The 23,163-nt window shown below is 38.3% G+C and overlaps 1 protein-coding gene across 3 annotated transcripts in view; it reads right to left on the bottom strand.

The window, feature by feature from the left end:
- LOC126856905 (protein O-mannosyl-transferase TMTC2-like) overlaps positions 1-23,163 on the bottom strand; it is a 261,764-nt gene that overhangs the window by 5,489 nt on the left and 233,112 nt on the right. For all 3 annotated transcript variants that reach the window (XM_050605901.1, XM_050605902.1, XM_050605899.1), the window contains one exon: positions 14,730-14,974. In XM_050605901.1, coding sequence (XP_050461858.1) covers positions 14,730-14,974 — 245 coding nt within the window. The remainder of the gene's footprint in view (positions 1-14,729; positions 14,975-23,163) is intronic.

Below are 23,163 nucleotides of genomic sequence, written 5' to 3'. Positions count from 1 at the left end.
CTACTTTTCAAGGATGTTGCGCGTACTTGCTTAGGCATAATGCTCGCTCGAGCTCGCGGCACACAAAGCGACGCTTCTACCGATCGACGCGGCTTTTATGCACTCTCGAGATGGTTCTCACGCCTTTCTGCGCCGTGGTTGAGAAATAATGATCTCGGGCTCGCACATCCCATTTACTGTAATATTGCGTTATACATGACGTAATGATGTATGTTTTGAGAAGAATGTATATAAATTGTTTCTCCCATAATGATCAAAGAGATATTTTAGGTATTAATTCTCTGAATTTCAAATTGATTTTTCTCGAGGAACATATAACGCAAAATTCAATCACGCATATAAGGCAAAATTTTTCAACTTTTGATATTAAATTTTCTATTCAAAGTAAGCTTTGAATCTTAAATTTTTGATAACGTGAAGCCAATTAATTGTAAATAACTGTTCATGCAGTTGTGCACTCATGGAACTTAATTGCAATCCTTTCGATTCGTTATGATTTTTTTAATTAAGGGCTAATTAAGTTTGTATATACCCGCTATTCCAATTATACATCTCATCGTTCGGCGAACCTTCAAATTTCCTGTAATTATAAAATATCTGGTCGTTGCGCTCACTCAACGCGTAATTACTCCCATCGTGTTTACATTTATGTCGCAGTCAACGAGTATTCGGCAATTTTCAGCGATTGGTCGGAATGTCTGCTTTATGGTGCGGTTCGATGAATGTTTAATCAAGCCTTGTATGATGAGAGTTGACGATATGCTGAACACGTTTTGACTTTTCGAAAAATAATAGGATGTATTTTTTTCTCGATTCTGTCATCGCCGGACGGACCGGATGGACACGGTGTGTACATTTCCCGATTCCCGTGAATTAATATTACCGGATCGATGAATAGTTAAGTGAACGTTGGGACATTGTCCCACTTGATATTAAACCGATCGGAAACGCGGCACGCATTAACCGGACGCATTTAAAATCACGTTACTATTAAATCCATTCTAAATAATTACATGTCCGTCCCATTACAGTATGCATTCAAATGGATGAGAATCAATCAATAATCAATATTTTCGGATGCATCATGGAAACGGAGAATGGATATTGTGATTAGTGATATTGTGTATCGTTATTTGCAAATTATAATAACTGCTTAATTTAAAAAGTTTCTTCATATTCTATGATACTAAAAACTCTTCGTTACATTAAGAAACTTTCTATAAAAACTGTATAATAAAAAAAAAAAAACAAAACATTTTACACATACACAGATCACAATTATCTAAAATATAAATTTAATTTGTTATTTAAATATTTTAATCCACAATTTTATTTAATAATATTGAAATTTTGCATATTATATGTGACTATTAAGTATCTTTGATAAATTTTTAATCAGAAAATCTCTAGAGTTCTGAAACGATATAAGATGCATTTTCCGGGAAATGAGAATGAGAAATTATTCCAGATTAAATCTCTACCTTGCCGTCAGATTCCGTAGAATTAATACGCGAATGATTGCGCGAAGAATTTCCACGGTGCAGTACGGTTAATCCGATCGATAATTACGTCGAATCGTACGCTGGCACGAAGTTATCTCTACCTCTAATGCGACATATTCTAGATTCCGTCGATTGTCTATGTGAGAAGGAGAGAGAGAGAGAGAGGGAAAGAGAGAGAATACAGAGGGTGAAGGTGCCTGAGGATGTCACGGCGCCGTCGTCGTCGTCGTCGTCGTCGTTGTCGACGACATCTGCATACTGCGTCTCGCAACGGGACAAACAATTAGGACAGCGCAAGCCGAACCGGGTAATTAGACTAACTGACTACGTTCGAAGGCTGACTAAAAGGATATACGTGCGACAGACGAGAAAACTAATCGCTGGAAATAATCGGATTAAAGCGACTCATCGCGGGGGGTTTCGAACGGTTTCTATCTATGAAAGGGTATAGAATCCTCCCATACTTACTCTAGCTGCAAAATTAGTGATAAATAGTGCAAATACATATCGTGACGTAGTTGAAAATCCGAAATATTCTCAGCTCTCGTGCATAAAAGAATATCGTAATAACGCGGAATTAGACAAATCAGGAATTGGAAGTTTATATTAGATAGTTTTCTAGTTTGCGACGAGTCATCCCTCCGTGTATAACGCGTGAATCGATTCAGAACACGTGCGTGTACAAAGTCGCGTAAATTAGCATCCGAGGTGAATTCTCCGGCGCATAGACGGGGCACAGAAAAGTTCCTCGCGATATTAAACTTTCACGAATCTCGCATCTGTTCGGTAACTCAATAACAAACGCGCGTTTGGCGCGGAGAACTGCGGAGAAATACGGATTATTCGTCTCGCGGAGAAGATTTGACAAAGTCTTTGAGCGGAACAATGAGACGGTTGATTACGTACACCGGGTACAAATGGATTAATTCTTCGTCGTAATCTTATTGTCGTTGTGAGGCTTTCGCGATGACTTTGATGCCGTACAGCAAGAACTGTTTAATAATACAATTAAAGGTAATAAAATTTTAAAGGCCTTATTTAAAAGAAGCAATTTTAATACATTCGCAAAAATCTCGAAGTATGTTGTGTATAAGTTTTTTTAATGTATCATTTATTATTAAGACTATATAATTTTATAATTTTATTTCAATGATAGTTTATAATTTAATTTTTCAAACACAATATTCTTTAAGAAAAATCTTATTTCAACGCAATTTTGGATGAATTTAAGATCCATAAGGCAATGGAATTGAGGAAAATGAACATGCGTGCGTGCAGGGAATATCAGAGTATCTGTTATTTATATGAGATGTTCTATGTTAAAAGGGAGATGCTTTGAAACGGCTTTTCATCACAGAATACGCAAGGATCAGCTATGTGATGGTTCAGTAATTTGATCGATTGCAGCTGGTGGGTTTTACCTAATCCAATATTGGGCGGATTACGGTTTCATCTCATTTCGGGCTTTCACTCAATGTGGAATCCCGTCTCATTATACTATTAATGAATTTTCCGATGGCTTCGCAAGGGACACTGGTATTTATTATTCGTATGGCATTTGATAAGAGACCCTTCAATATATCGACAAACATTTTATAAAATATTTCTAATTTTCTTGACCATCGTTATAATAACAAATTTTAAATAATTATATTTGAGAATTTTACTATAATCTTAATTTGTAGAATATCGTAAAAAATGAGAGATAAATCTGTAATTTACTAATAATTCAATGTTTTATTTGTAATTTGTAATTTATATTGCTCTGTTTTTGCACTTCCATCGGAAATAAATGTTAGCAAGAAGGTAACAACTGAACATTATCGGAAGAAAAATTATTGTTGGAGAGTTTGAAACCCATTCTTCCTTGTCTTTCCCGGATACTGTTATACGCTTTCATTGTTGTACACCAAGTCATCGTCCAATCTCGACCATTTATCATTCTCTCATGCAGATACCGCAACGTCCGTGGAAAAGCGCCAAGAAACTGTTCTGCGGCTTATTTCTTCGACAAGGATGATTCATATTTAGAAAAAAAAAAGAAGATAGTCCCGATTTCTTCGGCGAATTTTCGCGGGATTACGATTAGGAGATGCGACTTTTCCGAAGCGAGATTCACGGAGGCGCCGCCGCGCCGCTCTCGTAGAGTTTCATCTAACTTTCCACGGGACAACCGTCGCCAGCCGTGCACGCCGTGGAGCGAGAAGGTAGGAGAGGAGCGAGGGGAGAACCAAGGGCCATCGTGATAAAACATCGGGAACTGGCGAAACTCCGGTGTAATCTTGCCGGCGATGTTTTACTGCGCGGGCTGGCACGTAGGGGGCCTCGGGCTGCACACACACACACACACACATACACATACACACACGTACATAAACGTGTATGTATATATGTTCAGGGCCACGCGGCATCGTAAAGTCCTGAGAGATATCGTGCCGGCGATTAGACCCTCGTTTTGGGAACTAAATTTCTGCGGGTGCCGGCTCCCTCTTTCCTTCGCCCCTTTCGTTATCCTTTGTCCGCCCGAAAGCTTGAATCGGTTCGAGGCAAGGATCGAATCCTTTTGACGCAAGATCTCCGCGCTTCTTCTCGCCACTTTTTGCCATGATCTCTTGCATCTCCTCGATGACTATCATCAGCCAATCGCGAGCTCGTGTGATTTATGTATCTGTCATTTATTAGTTCCAAAATAGTTGGGTAACTCGTTAAACCGAAAAAAGTTTGACGCGTTGCTATACCGAATTTGTCTAGCTATGACCTATTCAGTCTCATCGACGAAAGCGTAATGTATACTCGCTCAGATTCATTTCTATCATCCTTTTCACCTAGTTTTTATCATTTAATGTATACTGATAGTGTAACAAGAGATTATTTTCCCAGAACAGTATAACTATATTTATAAAAACAATTTATAATTATTTGAAATATTTCCTAATTATTAACATTTTTAATATTTTTTTTTTTTTTTATAATATATCTATTATATTTCTCAAATCTTTACAGAGTAATGATAAAAGTTTATAATTAAATGAAATAATAAAATGTCGGAGAATAAAACTAGAATATACGATATCGTTTTTAAAAATTATTGACGAGGAATTAATATAATATACAATAAATGTATAATTCATTTCGGATTCTGTTGAATCACCAAAACAATGGTAGCCGCTTCTCTCATTATCTGTCAAAAGAGCGCTATTTCATCGAGCACAACATTTTTCTAGAAAAAAAACATCGATATGGAAAACGTCGCCGCCGTAATTGGTAGTGGAATCGTAAATCACGCGCGAATATATATTTTCGCGGATCCCTAAATGCGAGCGAGCGAGCATCGAAACATGAAGCCCTTTTCCCTTTAGATGGCACAGCCACCATCCCGATCCCCCAGTGTTCTCGTTTTACTTCTTTCGACTTTCTTGTTTGTTCGACTACGTCCTACCACCCCTCCCCCGATCCCTTTGATAGCACATAGCGCAAACTTTCGGTGACTTTCCGCCGTAGATAGGCAAGAATTGGAGAGTTTTGCTGCGGAATGGTCGGGTGTGAGTAAGTTTCCCGTCGTCTACTAGAGAACGGCTGTCGGATGGATTTGCGACACGGCAGACTCGTCTTAATCAGCCGGGTGATCGATAAGTCGCCCCGATGCCTCATCGGGCAATGCCCGAATTAAATTTCGCCAGCTGTCAATATGTAATTTATTTTAAATGTAAATCGGCGTCAATTAAAATCGGCCCTCGATCAAAGTAGAATTAAACCAGGAATTAACAAACTCGAATTTATTTTTATAATATTTAAAAATTTAATGATTGATATCATCTAATACATGTAATATTAATATCTTTATTTTCACTTATGTTAAAGAAATTTCTTTGTATCAAAAAATATATCTTAATCACGTGCATTACAACGATGCGCTTTCGTAATCGCGAGATGGCATCGTGATTCATCTTTTAAGCTTCCTCGCCTCCGTCGTGTCCGCAATCCCGTACACGACCGCAGACCTCACGGAATAAAGAAAAAAAAAAAAATGTTAGCCTGTCGCAACATCGTGACGATATCGGGAACAAAAGGTGACGGCGAGGCGAGAGTGCTTAATTCGCGCGAGTGGCACGAGGCGGTGTATGCCCGCGAAATGCCCCTTCCTGCCCCTTCCTCTTTTTGCCCGTACGCTTCGCTTTCTTTTTATTGCGAAGGTGCACGCGGAAGGCCGGCGAGAGGAAAGAGAGCAAGGAGGCACGGTCGGATGAGGGGGTGCGGACGGACGAAGGGAGGACGATGCACAATGGGCGTTCTTCTGGAAGATTAAAGTGCAACGGCGGCACCGCGATGCGGAGCTGTGTGTCGGGCAGCGGCTCGCGTTAAAATTAAAATCGCGCGCAAAAACGTACGGCGAGAGCAAAGTGCGGGATGGGAGGATTGACGAGGAGGGCGAGAGAGGTCCGGGGTGTTGGCTTGTAATTTAAAAGCTTCTCGCTGTTTTTCGCATGGCCCTAAGGAAGGCCATTAGGATCCCCGCGGGCGAGCGGTGGCCGTAGAGCGGGTAGGTAGGTAGATAGATAGATAGAATGACCTGCAAAGTACATCGCCGGCAGCACACATTTCTCGCGTTCAGGGGAGTCCCCTTTGGTGACTTTAAAAATATTCTCGTTACTTCTTGTATTCGATTGTAAATCGACTTGCCACTTCGTCGGAATATCAACGCGAGTCGTGGAATGGAGCAAAAAAAAGAGTCGCGATCATTATTTTGTCCCGTTTCTATTTCTAGTTTTACATTTTTTTGAAGAGGCAAGTGAATGAAGACATTTGTTAAATTTTAAAATAATCGATTTTGAAAAAAATTTAACACACGCATGTGAAAAGAAAATTGCTATTATTATATAATTATATTAGCTTTTTATGACTAAAGCTATTGCTATCATCGCGGAAAATATAGAAATTTTTATTAGCAATACAGTACCGCAATTACTCAAATAAACTTTCTTTCATTTGAGATCGTAAGTCAAGCTTTAGCTGGCAATAGCCTTTTAACCGTTCCAAACTGTTACTGGCAAATAATTATTGTCGGGACGGCTCTTTTATAGGCGCCCTTAATTCTCGTTCTGATAAGGTTAAAAGTTTCTCTTTACTTTTGACTCTCAACTTATCGATCTTGCCGTCGATCGATGGCATCCCAAGAGCGTTAAAGCGTTAAAGGAATAGCTTCGCTGCTTCGTCGAAATTACGGAGCACTATATCCTGAAAAGAATAGTCAAAACTCATCCCCAGGTGTAAGAATGTAAAGATCGAAACGATGACGGAAGTTGATGGGTTTGATAAATTGACAATATATTCGCGAGAAGTGCAATACGCGATGTTCGGGGAAAGAGAGGAACACGTTAAGTCGCCGCTAAGGAGCGAGAACAAAAAAACGAAAGAGGGTAGGAAGACAGGAGGGGTTGCGAAATTACCTCGAGCAGCATTGTGCGCCTGTCGGAGGGCTGCAAGTACCTAATTAGCCACTCAAACACTGCCGTACAAAGCGACCCTCTGTTATTAAAACGATATGTAAAACGAGGCTGTCTCTCCAAAGCGCTTTTCTTTTTCGGACAGCTAGGTTCGTCGATCTCGCAACTCCCAACGGTGCCGAGAATTTTTCCGGGAAATTCGTCGTGCCAGGATCCTTTGTTTATCCTATCATTATCGCGACACTATTATCATGTGCACAGGCATATTGTACGTCATGACAGAATGGTAATAAAATTTAAATCATGCGTGTTAAACTCTGACATGTTAGAATTTACGTCAGTTATAATTCAACCAAGTTTAAAAGATTTTTTCGATAATTTGCTAATACATTCCAATGCATGCTAATAATTTAAATAAAACTTTTTGTTTTAATAAAAATATCCACCAGAGCAGTAATTATGTATTAATATTTCGTAATAACATTTGTTTTAACTAAATTTAATCGACTCATGGATTAAATCTCTTACGAGCTTGACAATTATTTTAATACTTATTATCATTATCGGAATTTTGATTGCAGAACAAAAATATCTTACAGTGACATGCAAATAGACAAGAAAAACTAAGGAATATTCAAATAAAAAGTTTTAACAAAATAAGAAGCTATCTGATAAAAGTCTAAAAAATTTAATGCTAAAAATTTCTGTAACTAAAAGAAAGCAAGTGTGGCTTAAAAATACGTTGTCGAAATTATAAAGAACGTTTTCGTAAGATATTAGGTATAATATACAATTGTCGTTTGTTTGCGAATTAAATGAACTACTGTGTCTGACAGAAATCGTGCGATAATATATTTTATATGAAAACACTGTTCAAAGCACAGAGACGTTGAAAGGTTTGACTGAGTCGGTTTGAAACGATGTCGGCGTTGCTAAATTATTAAAACACAATTAATCGTTCGGCTGATTCAGATGTTTGTTTGCTAATTAATTAAAAATTCGATGATTAAGATTCAATTATTCATCGCATTTTTAACAAAATCGCGTTTGGTAGACATGATGAGAAAGATTAGACATCGTATTCTTTTTGACAAGAAGAGAAAACGGAAATATCAATTATTCAACGCATTCTTTAAACTTTTCTAAAATAATTTCGCAATATATATATTTATATTAATATTATATTATCTAGAAATATTTTGTAAAAATAAATTATTTATAAAATTTACAAGCGAGTATATCGATTCAAACGTTCTGATCACAGACTTTGAGATTTTATAGGAAATTTAATTCTGAATAAAAAGTTTTCAATAGCATGGGTTGAAAAATACTTCAAAAAAGTTAGCGCTCAAAAAAAATCTCAAAGTCTGCCCGAAATGTTTGAGCCTACTATGTATATGTGCATTATATCTCGACTAGAAAACATTATTTGTGATATACGATATCCGAGATATATGAAAATATTGAACCACCCCATATACGTATATATTGCCATTATTGAAGAATTCGCTCAATAAAGCTGAATTTATTATCGAGACATAAAACAGGATCTCGCGCAGATACAATAACAAACCAAGTATGGAATGTAAACATTGTTTATATACTTGGCGCGAGGTCACGCACGTGAAAAAGCTTGAAAGTGTTTAGTCAATCGTCAATCTTTGACTGAAGAGGACCTACGTGAAGATCGAAATTATTACGAGGATCATCCCGTGCTATGGAGAGCAATATAATTACTACAAGGAATGTACCGTAAGTACTGCATAAACATTTGTGTTTAATAGCTCGTATTGATACTATTTTTTGGACTTTTCTTAAAAAATCGCTCTTTCAAGCGAAATAATATACGAATAATATTTGAAATATTATTCGTCAATCTTATAAAATAACAGATCTAATTTATAATAAAATCTCAAAGTCTCGCCGGAACGTTTGGGCTCATCCTGTATATGTTATGTGTATAAAAAATTTATATAAAGTTCTTGCATATAAGTTCATATATAAAATCTGTCTCTCAAATTTTCACAATTTCAATTTATATTAGATTAATTTATTTAAATTGTCATATATATTTGCAAAAATGCCTAACGTTTCAAAAAATTCTGTGTGCGATTAACCATAAATTATGGTCGTTAAATAATCGAATTGATATTAAACACATTGTCCCCTCTCCGACATGCGGTCGTATCGACAGAACTAAATGGTTCGGTAAGGAAAAAAGTTTCTGGTTATTAATTTTTCGTTATACGCTCTCCACGACAGTTCAGTCAGCCAGCCGGTACCGGCGATTTTCCTCCGAAACTTTCCGTCCCGCTACTTATTCCGCGGGGATGAATGCGAAGTCGCAAAGTTTGTCATAATTGATGTCTCGTAAAAGGAGACCGGAACCGGATGGAAGGGGGGATTCGATGTAGACTAAAACTGCGGTGGAAAAGTTCCGACAGGATCCCGCGCTTCCACCGATGAAATCAATCGCGGCTGAACCGCTTCGATATGCCAAACGCGTCATACGCGAAAGCGATGGATATTCTGTGTTTGGAAATAAATAAATGACACATATCGCATTTTATCCCCGTCACGGCTAACATATTTTTAGCAACGGAATAAATATCGGGAACGTCTGAATGAAACGATACATGTAAGAAATTTAGTGGTGCAGTAAATTAAGCTGTCCGATTTAAATCTTCTTTCTCCCAAAACTATTGAAATTCTATAAAGTACTTATAAATATATTGTAATATAATTTCATTTATTTCCTTTAGATTTACAATAGAAATATCGTAAATCTATAATTTAATCTAGATTTTTTGAAAATAGATTCCAATATCACTGAGCATAATAAAAAGCAATACGTAAATAAATGTTTTTTGAATAGCATAATTATTGAGAAATATATATATTTTCCGATTAAAAATATTAATTTTGTTTTTTAAAAATATGTGAATTTAACATCTAATTTAATTCAACTTTATGCGTTTATGCTTTTAATGAATACATATAATATATTGATATAACGTTTCAAGAAAAATACATTTTTTGCTGCCACTTCCTTTCTTATTTTTTGACATTTTTTCCGCTCAGCGCGAAGATGGTTTTAATTTCTCGAATAGAATGAGAATGATAAATAGCGCGGACTTAAGAGTAACGTATTACGAGCACCGGCTAATTGCTAAGTACTAATTAATGTGGTCTTAAGCAAAGCTATAGTAATGAATTATGCTACGTCAAGGCTATTTGCAAAGACGACAAAAGAACAATATTTGCCGGCTGTTTGCGTTTTTATCATCATCATTTGAGATGAAACCTTCGTTTGTTGTTACTCGCCATTTCTCAACTCATTGTGAAAATAATTATAATCACGATTATAAATGTACATTATATAAATATAATAATCTCTCTCGTAAGCTTTGTAAGCATTTGATTCTATGGCTTGTTTTATCTTAAAATCTGTTAGGATATAAAGTACATAATAATTATTTTCATAAACCGTTATATAAACATATAATAAAACATATAGAAATTATGTCGTGTGTAACGTGTGTTTATTAAGTACAACATTTGCTTTCTATCTCTTTCATAATATACGAATATCTTTATAATCTTGACAAAATTTGAGAAACGACGGTAATTTGGCGCGTGCGGCGGCTCTTTTATTAAATGATGAAATATTCCATCGACTTATGACCGGATGCTTTGGAAGTTTCGCTATCTAATTCCCGCAGGCACTTCTCGACTGAGAGAAGGTTTCGGCAGGAAGTCCCGTCGAGGTCCTATCGGTGGCTAGAAGCCGCTGAAAGTTCATCGAAGTACTCAGTCGGGGATATTATAACTCGATGCGAGCGCAATGCCGGCAAAGTTCCCGAAAATCGCGGAGAAGCAATAACTCGGGATGGAAAAATGGCAGAATCGTTTTGACGAAAGCCCTCTCTCTTTTCTCACGGTGCCGATGCCGTTCCGCCTGAGCCACCCGATATCACTCGGACGGCCAATTTAAAGTTACGATTCGCCGGCCATTTTCGTGTCCCCCGGGGGAGGATGGCAATGGTACTGGCGGCGTTCAGATTTGAGGTGCCCGAAATGCGGTTTGACGGCTATTACCGTATCGACTGGCTATTTTCGTTGATGGACGGTCTGACTTGCGAATTTTTAAGATACACTTCCCTGCTTTTTCGGGTCTCTGGAGATGTTCTAAATGTGACGTGTCATATTAAAGAAACGTATTTCTCAAAAATAACAAAACCGATTTTGACAAACTTTTTCTTCTTTTTCTTCAATTTAATTTAATTGCGAGACGTGTTAGCTAAAGAACAAATATTTAAAAAAATTATAATTATTATTAACACACTAAATTAATCTAAAATAATAGTATTCGGTAGCATAATAAATTTTTTTCGCTTCAAGCAAATTATGTTCCTGAAACTTTTGAAAATATACTATTTCTTAGGACGGCATTTGCGAAATACCTCTTTACGTGTATATATTCGAAATGGCGACGGTACATTCAAAACTTTCGTGGGATAAACGACTTGTGGTGTGCTTTCATAACGATTTCCCGGATCGTCTCTCTTTGACTTCCAAAGGAAATAGCCATTCCGGAAGTGAGAGCGCCGGGAAGAGGAGAGGGAGAGACTTACGTCTGACAATCGAATAAAACCGTGCTGTCGATAGAGACGGAATGCAAAAAGTTTTAAAGAGAGGAATTTCAATTTGTGTAATATCAGATATTTCGGATTCTCTGTCGCCTGTCGCGAGAAAGAGAGATGAAGAGAAAAAGAGATGGGAAAGGAGGTTTAATCAATTAGGTGAACGCGAGACGCGACGGCGCGAATAACTGCATGGCGGGGAAAAGTTTGGTGTGGAAACGTGCCAATGCTGGCGATTCGCCTCGTCTTTTATCGCGATTGCCAATCATGAAGCTCGAATGGGAAATTATGTCGAGTGAATAAAGCGAAATATCGAGATGAACGCACCTAATTTCGCGCGCTGGAATAGAACCATTTCTCTCTCGGTCTTATTTCTCGGTCACGTTCTCAAGGCGCATTATTCGATGACATTTGTGACATTTCACATCGGAGAAATGTTTGATTTTATATTATTTTGTATTAATTTGAATAGGCGTATTAATCGCCTTGGTTCATGCATTTTCTTCTAAATTTTACCGCGGGTATAGGTACGCGCGAAACTCATTTATCTGCGTTCACGTTGATAACTATAGACGCGTTTTGCATTTGACACGTGCATAGAATTCGTACTTTGACGTGGTAACTGTTACGTCACTCACGATCGGCAAACATTGCTTTCACGTCAAATCGCGTTGGTAACGCGACAACTGAAACCGTTATTATTTCGAGCCATTTTTTAAATAGCGCTTCAGTCGCTCAGTTTCAATGCATGCAGTCTCAAAAATGCTGGAAAATATTCAAAAGTTATGTATGTATTACTTTAAAATATAAATATACTGTCTGCTCTAAAATTATATGTCCAATATATACGTACATAAAGTAAAGAATAAATTCTTCAATTAATATATAAAAGCAGGAATATATATATTAAATTTTATTTAGAATACACATTTCTCTGTTGTATATATTGAAGTATACATTTATAAAGAAAGATATATATGTTTACCTAAAAAAAAATTATTTTTATTAATCTTTCTGTTGTAAAATTCACTGAAAAACGCGTTATTTATATTAGTTAATAAAGGCGAAAATAAAGTTCTGCGTTTATTGCACTCGGGAAGAGCGAAGACAACTTTATCTCGACGCGTAACGAGGTTCATGGCACGGAGGTAGTCGACGTATATTCGTGGAAAAATCGTGGAAACCTCGTACGTCCGAGTCTCGCAGTTTCTTGGCGCATCTGCAGCGTCTTTGCTGCATATGCTTCCGCACATACACGCATATATGTTCAAATACGTATATACGTATATACGCACATATATACCTGTAACAGCGTGTGAGAGCCACGTAAAGGCGAAAAATACTTTTTGAATAAATTGTCGCGTAGGAATTCCACGGCGATGCGCCGAACAAAACGCGGCTGTAAAGCGAAGAGAAGACGGGAAAAGAAAGGAAACAGGATGGTCGATCGGTCGGTCGATTCAGACAGGACGTCGGTGGGATGGGGGAGGAAGGGTACGGAGTGTGTCTCGTAAAAATGCAAACTTCTCGCTTCGGCGTCGATACCGGGCGCGAAAGGAGTTGGTCGTTGCGCGATCCGATGTTGTCGCTTTGCTTGCGCTATGTTTAAAAAGTTGGACGTGGATTGTGAAAACAGAAAAGAAAGAAAAAGATGGTAAAATGGGAGAGAGCGCGAGAGAGACAAAGTAGAGACGAGAGAAAAGTCGGATGACGGCGGGTAAAGCTACCTTACGGGGAAGAAATTCGCGGCAAGTTGGCCCTGTGCGTCGTTGTGATGCGGATGGTCGGGGGTTGCATCGGGAATGGTGGCGAGAAGAGAAAAAGAAAGAAAAAAAAGAGGGAGAAAGTAAGAGAAAGGTGGCGAGTGAATGGATCGCGAGGAGCATTTTCCTGATTTTTCAAGGGGAGAGGAGAGACCCGGGAAAGCGACGCTAGGATGGTTACCGGGAGTACGATACTGTTCACGTACTCGGTGGTTCGGAAATATCGATGTTTTCTGAAATGTCATCGTCACGAACCAACCTCTACAGTCTCTTTCTGTATATCTCTTTTTTTCTTTAAAATGTATGTTGAATACGTAAACATTTTCTCTTTCCCTCTCTTTATAGAATATTCATTTAAAACAATACTCTCTTTATGTCATATTGCTTCCATTCAATTTTCTAGTGCTATTAACTTTTAGTTTTAATTTTTACCGTATGAAGAGTTAAAAACAAAGTGTAACAATTAAATGGAATGGATCTCTCTAGCTGTTCTATTGTAATGCAGTTTACGTAAAGTGCTGCACAGCATGAACACATTTTTGTTCTTTCTTTTTGATCGTCATCGCTGAAAGAACAAGCGAACCAAAGAGTATATCGCTTTACGTGCTGCAGACGATGATTGAGTAGAAAACGTTGAATTGCCTCGGGTGAACCGGAGGCAGCAATAATCTTGAAAAGCAATTAGTAATCGAAGTCGGCCGACGAAAACATCAGAAATCTGTTTCGAGTTGATTACTTTCTTACGGACCGCTCTCTCGATGTATCGCTCGGAGTGGTTTACCGCGGTTTGTTAATCGACCGAGTGCAATCGACCAAGAGAGGCAGAACGATTCATGGCAATCGTTTTTGTAGTTAACCGTCGCGTCTGCGAGCCAGACTATTTGTGCGATAATATTTCTTGTCCAAAAACAAAATAGATTCGTATTTCAAAACCTCTTATTCTTCTATCAATTTTGAACGATAATTTTATCAAGTTTCCCTATAAATTCAATTCCACTTATTGATATCTAATAAGTAACTAAATTCTGGCGCAAAGTTATGGTGTAATCAAATTATATTAGCGCATGCACAAGTTGCACCGATTTAATCAATGCGTGCTTTGTCGATATGAATATCATTATACCTAATTTTCTGAGAGATAGAGATAGAAATAGAAAGAGAGAGAGAGAGAGAGAGAGAGAGAGAGAGAGAGAGAGAGAGAGGAGGAGGAAACGAAGGGAAAGGGAAACTGCATAAAATCGCTCGAAGCCAAATGAAGACATTGCCTCGAAGATAGGCATTCACTATACATGCTCCAAGTATTCATAGTTCTCTCGCGCGCGCATCAAGTTATTCCGCCTTAGTGACGTAATGAAGAGGAAGCGGTGAACTACTAACCTGAGGTGGATAGTGATCCGGTAGAGACTGCAGGGCTTCCTTGTACGCTGCCAGGGCTCTTTGTAATCTGCCCTGATCGGCATACAGTGCACCCAATTGAAGGAGGGCCTGCACCCTGGCCGCTTCGTGAGCCCTTTTGTCCTTCAGACCAGTGCCGTCCAAGGAAGCACCGGCGCGCAAAACCGTAGCCGCCTCCGTGCCGCGACCGACCGAAATCAGCGCAGCTCCCAGATTTACATAAGCCTCTGCAAAGACAAATGATAAGGATCATGAGCGTCATAATTAAAAGTATTTAAAAGGAAAGGGAGAGAGAAAGAAAATTAAATCGTTGATTTTCGCACAAAAAATTTAATTCCAGACTTAGCATCGTGTCTATTTTCTTTTCGTTGTTTTAACAATCTATTGTACACTTTGAATTTATGTAAATTATATCTAATTTAAGTATTTATTTTTCCTGTAGTTGCATTTTCTTTTTTAAATTGTGTACTCTTATTTTTTTATAAATTCTCTTTTAAGCTTTGTAAAATAATTAAATAACGTTTTCAAGTTAGACAATCCAGGATAATATATGCTAATAATATGTACTTGTGTGAAATATACGAAAGCAAATAACGTAAAGTTGGACGAGCGAACGTTTGGTTAAATTATGGAGAATAATATCATGAGCCAAAAAGATTACGTTGGAGCAAATCCTGACCTGGAAACTTTAGATGTGGCATTTCGTTTTCTCGGCACCTTTATTTCTGACTTTAATTAAAAAAGTCCTTTCACGGAGAGAGGGGACTAACTTTTCTAGGCCCTAAATTGGAATAAGCGCTTTGTCGCTCAAGTAAAATTGCCATGATCTCTCGCAAACCGCAAGGACGATAAGGAAGATTACGTAATATGGGGAACTCTCAGCCTGAAATAAGGGACAGTCTCAAGTTTTTAAACAGATTTCACCTTTACATTTAGACGTTTCTTACCGCGGTTTTCTCATAAAGGTTAAATGAAAAAAATCGTCTGCAATCAGACAAATTGTATTCTATATTAATAAAACTGTTCGAAATAATTTTATTATAACAGGAACACTTTGTTATCAAAAGTTGGTTATACAATTCTATTGCAAATCTCGAGAAAGACAAAAAAAAAAAAAAGAAAATAAAGATGAATATAGATATATAGAATGCAATATGAAAGAGAAATATATATAGTTTAATGAAAACGTCGACGCAGTCTGCGCGAGGAAGCAGTAATCCGCGTCGTCGCATTTTATTTCGAGACTTTGGCAATTGCTGAAAAAGAGGAAAAGCGGGGCAATGAAAAATGGGAGGCCGTAAAAACCGGACGGTATAGGTTCGCATTTAGTCCACGCGAAAACTTATTACGCGGCACACTCGAATACCACCTGTTACCATTTATCTCTCGAACACGCTGGCGCGTTCTTACTTCTTTCTTTGTTGCGAGATAAATTTCGATCTCCTCGCGAGTGCGCGGTCGCGTCGACTTCTAAACCCGCCGATCAATATGCAATTATGTTCCTCGTATTTTTATTTTTTTTTCCCTCCATAATATCAGTAATCATAATCACAAATACGTCCAAATTTAATACCAATCATCCTTTAACGATACTCTATTTATATGTAAAAATATTTGGCCCGATATCCCAAAATTTGTGGAAGTTAGAGCGTCTACGGACATTTATTAAAAAATTCAAAATTTCATTAAAAATTAACACTTCATCAATTCTCATCAAATCCAATACCAATCATCCTTTAATATTTTATTCACGTAAAAATATTTAGACCAATATCTCACAATTTACGGTAGTGGCAACCATGTCCTTTTTGTGCACATACATACATACATACATACACACATACGGACATTTTGTAAAAATATGTTTTTTCAACATTCTGCTTTAGAACATTCTGAATACGTTGGTATCAAAATTAAAAAAAAAAAAAAAAAAATTCCACAAAAACAAAGCTTCCTCTATGAGAAAACAAAAACAAAAAGAAAAACAAATAAAAACTGCTCATTGAGCGTATAAAAATAGCAATTTTCTGGGTCTCGCGTGTCTCGCACTTTGGGAATAATAGCGGTAACTGTGTATCTCGTATTATTTTGAATAAAGAACCGGCTGTGATGTTGGAGTCGAGCGTAATCCATTTTCCTCGTCGCCCTTCTCCGAGGATACTCTCTATGGAATTAGAATGAGCCGACCGAGCTTCCTGTATTCCCGAATCAGGATGAAGGTATACGCGACACGAGCGCACGCGCGTATATCTCTCTCAAACGCGTCAATGTTTAACCCTCGCGATAACGTGAGTAGCTTTCATTGCATATATTCCAGCAACGATGCGTTCTGCCAGGAGATATTGTGCAGTTTTTCCACGCAGAACTGCAGCAAAGCTGGCCATTCTTCAGTTCTTTCAATTGCCTTTATGATAAAGTAAAAAAAATCGACTAAAGATAAAACAAAACTAACAAAACATCTCTCCATTAGATTGCAATTTAATTTCATCATTAAGATTTAAAACAATTTAAAATTATATAGCTACAAGAATTCATTTCTTACACGAAGAATCTTTGTTATAATAACGTATACGCATGAAAACAGTGTGGATCCATGATTCGATAGCACGACATCGGATCATTAACTGATGTCGCTATAAATCCGACATTTCGATCGCTACGAAAATATCCGAACGTTTGAAAAGCGACGGCAATCGACACGCGCGAGATAATTACATTGTAAAAAAGAAGTGAAGGATCGCGAAATGACGACGACGTAAGAAGAACTTTATTCTCCATCTCTCGGTATGGAGTTCGCCGATATCCCCCTTTCTCTGTCTTTTATTCCCGGAGGGATATTGCGGCGCGTCGTAAAAAGAACAGAAGATGAGGAAAAGAAGACGAAATAACGCGCGGTAGCGGCGGCCTGCGTTTGGCAGTGAATTATACTGTCCGCCTTTTGCGGCCTGCTCTCTCCACATAATCGTCCCGAGTCGAAGAGGAGAGTGGCCCGTCGACACACCGGAAAATGTGATGGCTGGTTTAGGATGGAGAGTCGGTACACGGCTGTATAACTGTGGGAAGGGAACGAGCGGGCAAAGGAGGTGAAGGGGACCGTAGATTCCCGTGAGGTGTGCTTCGGCGCACGCGGAAGAAGGATGGGAAGGACGGAAACTGCTGTTTCATCTCCGAGTCCGCCAACTTGGCAAGACCGCCGCCACTCTGTTTGCTTCCTAATTACGGTAGGAGAGGGAATAAGACGCGCGAGAGACGAGAGGCGAGAGAGAGAAAGAGGGAGGGAAATGACGAGAGCGAGCAAAGACGTAGAGGCGGCTAGGGGGACGAGGGAGGGGGAGAGAAGGGGAGGAGAGCGACTAGGGCCAAAGTGAATTCAACTCCGTTGCTCTCGCGAAATTAAGATTCCATTGTGAAGTCGAGTTTTGTGTGTGCCTTGCAATTTTCTGGTTAACCTGACCGACTCTCCTGGCACGCCCGTCCGCTTTTCTCTCGCTGTACGGGCCCCGCGCGTCGTTCTGACGAAGATCGATGGTGCGCGACCGACGCCCCCCCCATCCCCCTCACCTTCGATTTATCGCCCTCGACACGCGCTGGTTTTTCACGATAATTCGTTGCGGGCGCGGGATGTGTTCGGTCGCGCGGATATAGCGTCGTTGATCTTGCGAGACAAAAGCGGACCGCCCGGCGCATCGGGCGGCCGATGTTATTCATACAAGTCGCGGCTCGATTTATGCGCCGGCGAGAAGAATTAATTGCATCGGCGAATGTGAAAGCGAAGCGTTTCAATTCGACGCTACGTCGTATCGCGCCCGATGACCTATTATGACGGGAGTTTTTAATTGTTTTTCACTGATTCATTGCTAAAAATCATAATGATCCACGATCGAATAATAATGATTTCGTACATATCAGTGTTTCGTCAATCGTAATCTTTCTCAATATTTTTCAATTTTATTTTGTTTTCCTTTAGAAGATTATGATTTTAGCAATATATTGCGAGCACGTGTTCCCGAGAGTACATATACTGAATCGTCTTGCACCTTGGCGTGAACAACGGCGACAAAGCGTAGAGACAAACTTTCCGCGGAGTGACTCGGTCGAGTCCCTCCGTTAGTTATTAAATATGGCCGTTAAGTGCTAGCTGGCGGTGCAAGCTGTTGACCGTTGAAACGTTAGTTTCAAGATTACGGGACAATTTAGTGCGCGGCGTGGCAATGTAATTTCGCACGCATCCGACTGTGACTCGTTGCCGGAAATGCTCTTTACAGTTGCATAGAGAGGAAAAGAAAGAGAAGGAGAGACAGACAGAAAGAGAGAGAAAAGGAGAGGGGGAGGGGAGAGAGAGAAAGAGGGAGAGACGTAGACGAGAAATATTTCTCATTAACGCATATATTATTAGGCCGTCCCTTTTGCGGCACGTATACACTGTTTCCACCGTTTGCGACCGCTTTTCCAGACTGAAACTTTCCGAGTAAGCTGATCGTTAGCGGACAATTAAATTGCAACGAGCCAATGGCTGCTATTTAAACTCTTCCTACCTTCCTGGAACCTCGTCTCGTTCCGGTCCGACCACCAGCGGTGGCTTATCTACTTGCGCGTCTGCACATGTCTTGCCTTTACTACTAGAAATGTTACGAAGTAATCTCGTAACATGAGTTTCAGCGAAATAGCCAAATTATCGGTCTCTAAAATTAATCTAATTGTAGATAACATCATGTATATCTTCTTATGTATTCTTTCAAAGATATTCTTTAAAAAATATTAAATATAATTCAAGAAATTTTCATTTGATCTAAAAATATTTAAAAATTTTTATTTATTGCCGAGATCTAAATGTAAAAAAAAAAAAAAAGAAAATAATAATTTACGATCAGTTCTTCATACAAAATTAATTCAAGATTTAGTCCAGAATATAAAGATAAAAAAAAAACATTAATGTAAAAAAAAAAAATAACTTACGGTCAATTCTTCATATAAAATTAATTCAAGATTTAGCCTAGAATGTAAAGATAAAAAAAAAACACTAATATAAAAAAAAAAACTTAAATCTAATATATTAGATATTTTACAAAAGTATTTCCAAACCGTTATTACATTCCAAAAATGTTCAGCTCTCAAAATTGATACGGCCAGTTTCTCTCGTCTTTTTCGTATCGAAATTCCAACCGGATATACAACACGTCATTTATTCGCACGGTCCAAATCGCACGCGTGACCGCCGTGCTGAAACGGCCGATCAGACGAATAGACCAGACCGCGATGATCCGTGCAGGATTACCGAGAGGAAAACCCGGTACAACCCGGCTTTCTTTCCGCCTCGGGCGGTCCCGTAAATCGATCGTAACCGTCCAGCTTTTAAAACACGTTCGATCCGAGTAATTAGTGGCTCGATCGGCCACCAATTTGTGGATAGAGCTGCCGCAGACTGCGCCTCGCACCTTGCATGTATTTCCAGTCTGATATCCGTATATAGATGTGTATGCGCATCTGTATATATATATGTGCGTGTGTGTGTGTGTGTGTTTTTGTAGATGTGTGCGTGCGGAAGCTGCAAGAGCGACGCGTGCAAATGTGCAAACGTGAGAGCGACCCTTATCGATCGGCAATGGCAAAGGGACGCGAGTGCGTGTATTTGAATACGCCCTGCGGGCGATTCGTAGACGAGCGTGCAAAATCGCGCATGCATTCTCTGTACACGCTGAATGCTGGAAACCGAATTAAGAATAGCGGTATTTTGCTCCGTGAATGAAATCATCGGCGTAGTTTTTTTTTTTTTTTCCGATAATTTTAAATATTAAAACGGATCAGCAATTACATTAACGCTTGAATTAATAGACCATTAGACGTTTATAAAAATTGCATTATATACTTCCTATATTCGAAAATTGTTTTCTCCCTCTTGTGACACAATTGTACGCTTCAGAATTATTTGAAATTTTCACACAATCGACTCTCTGTTTTCGTTTTTCGCGGTATAACGGTTTGTCCCCTGCTGTTCCACAGACAAAGTTGCACTCTGCGGGATCGCTTTAAACAATCTGCAAATTTCAAACCGCTCCGATCGCCGCATAATATTAATTAAGTAAATGATTAAATTCGGATGAAACAATTAATTTGCGCGTTTAATATAGATTATCGCGACACACGTGTCTATGAAAAGCGCGAGCCCTCGTCCATCCGGCTTTTCTGAAAATGTAATTACAATTCACCGATTAGCGAGACGGAAAAATATGTAATTCCTGACAATCGCCATACAAGCGCGTCGGCATCAAATATGAAAATTAATTAATACGCTCAAATTCAATAGTTTATTCAATTCGCGTTACGTACTCTGATAGAGCCTGCGCCAATCTCCGCCCGCCGGTGCTGTGCCACTTGCGCTAAAAGCAATTACAAAACCAATAACAGCGCATACGTGAAAAATATTCAAACGCGCGAGTTCACCGTTTTCACTGTATTTATAGGTAATAACTGAATAAGCTTGACTAATCAAAACGTTAAAACAATTTGAATATTAACTAAACGCACTTTTAACCAATATCTGCGCAAATCATATCAACTTTTAACTATTGGAAAATATGATTCGGTTTATTTCTAATCTTCTAATGCCTTCATACCTTCATACATGATTTTCTACAACGTCGTTAAGTAGAAAAGATAAATAATTAAAAAATTAATTAGATATTTATATATTGTTTTCTTTAAAAAGCTTTTTAATAAATCAAAATGTCTCTCATTGACTTTCTTCTGAAGATTAAAATCACTTAATATTAATTATATTATTTGAATTTCGTTATATTAGTTGCATAAAATAAAGAAAACATGCTACTGCTTTTTAAATATCATACTGCTTGTTAAATCTTGAATTTGCTTGCTACATGTAGCTGAATACAAATAGATATTATTCTAAAATGATTGCAATTGTGTAAAGCGACAAATTTGATTACTTCTCGTATAACTATCCAATTAATAGGATCCTAATCAGATGTACATATCATTCTGATTACCACCTTGTTGTGATCTTCTCGAGAAACGTTTCGAATAGAGAAAGCGGTCGGATATGTAATACGCACACAAGGCGCGCACGTGTATATACAATATACAGTAAACTCTGTATACGTGTTTGAATGATCCTGTCGAGGATAGAAGGGATGAGGGCGCGGCTGCGCGAAAGGGGATAAGGCCTTTACATGAATTGTCGTATTCAAGGGAATCAATCGTGTTAAGTGCTCATACAACCGATCCAGCTAATTTCTCGCAATTCGAACCCCAAGACGACATTTAACCGCGCGCGATACGGAAACTCTGTGTTTCGGAGAGCCCGGTAATCTCTATCTTCTCCTCTCGCCATGACACTAACAAGATCGCGTTTCCACCGTGAATGATCGCAAGCAATTATAGCTCCGGTAAAGACGTAGAACCTCGCAAGAACCCGCCATTCTGAAACCTCAAGATTTCAAAACGTAGTTTCTGAATATCGTTGTGTAAAGCATTAATAAAAAATTTATTTCTAATTTTCATGATTAATGAAAATGTGTGTGTGTAACGTTACGGAAAATTATAATGCATCAAAATCAACTGATATCCATGCTATTTTATTTCAGCTTTAAGATTCTAATAATATGTCATTGTTTTTGACATTATTTTATTATGTATAGCAGAAGATATTGAATTTTTATGTGATCGCGAAGTTTCCTAAAAATAATAGTTAAAAACTGTTAATAATAAATCGGGACATAACTGCAATTTTAGTTTTAATTTTAGTTTTAACTTTATCATGTTTTGCCTTTAACATGTGTTATTATAAGAACTCGATGGTTTTGTAACAATAATAGTTGGAAAGTGCTAATAATAATTCGGATCATGTAGCTACGTTATTATTAAAATAGATGCAATTAATAAACTGCATTATTTATAAATAATATAACAGAAAGAGAGAAAGAGTGCATATAAATAATTTGTATCGTACAGCAAGCATATCAATAAAAAAAGTTGATATTTTCGATATTTATCGTGAAAAGATAGTGTCGATAAAATTACACATATCTTATTTCATTATATCACTTAAATGTCGGAATCTTAACATTCGAAATTGTTGTATTAGTCATAAAATTGTGTGTCGTATTTTTCATTATTTGAACAATTCGATTTGTAAAAAATGCGATATGGTAAAGCTATGATAAAACCGCTTTCGTGTCGACGGTAAGAATCTCGCGGCTAATGGAAAACTAGAAACGGCTTTCGAAGTGAGTGATTGCTCCGCGAATGCTACTTTGCTACATGTATCCGTTGAAATTAACTGAGATTTATAGAGGAAGGCGCGCGCGTCCCGGAGGCTTTTCTAATAATACTCCGACTAAAATTGCAGCCGTCCGGTTAACCTACTTACAGGGTATTTCCGATGCGCTCGGTCTGTTCA

Source organism: Cataglyphis hispanica, chromosome 20 (assembly GCF_021464435.1).
Source record: "Cataglyphis hispanica isolate Lineage 1 chromosome 20, ULB_Chis1_1.0, whole genome shotgun sequence".
NCBI lineage: Eukaryota > Metazoa > Arthropoda > Insecta > Hymenoptera > Formicidae > Cataglyphis > Cataglyphis hispanica.
Note: the sequence above shows the minus strand (reverse complement) of the source record. Positions and strands in the feature narration are given on the sequence as shown.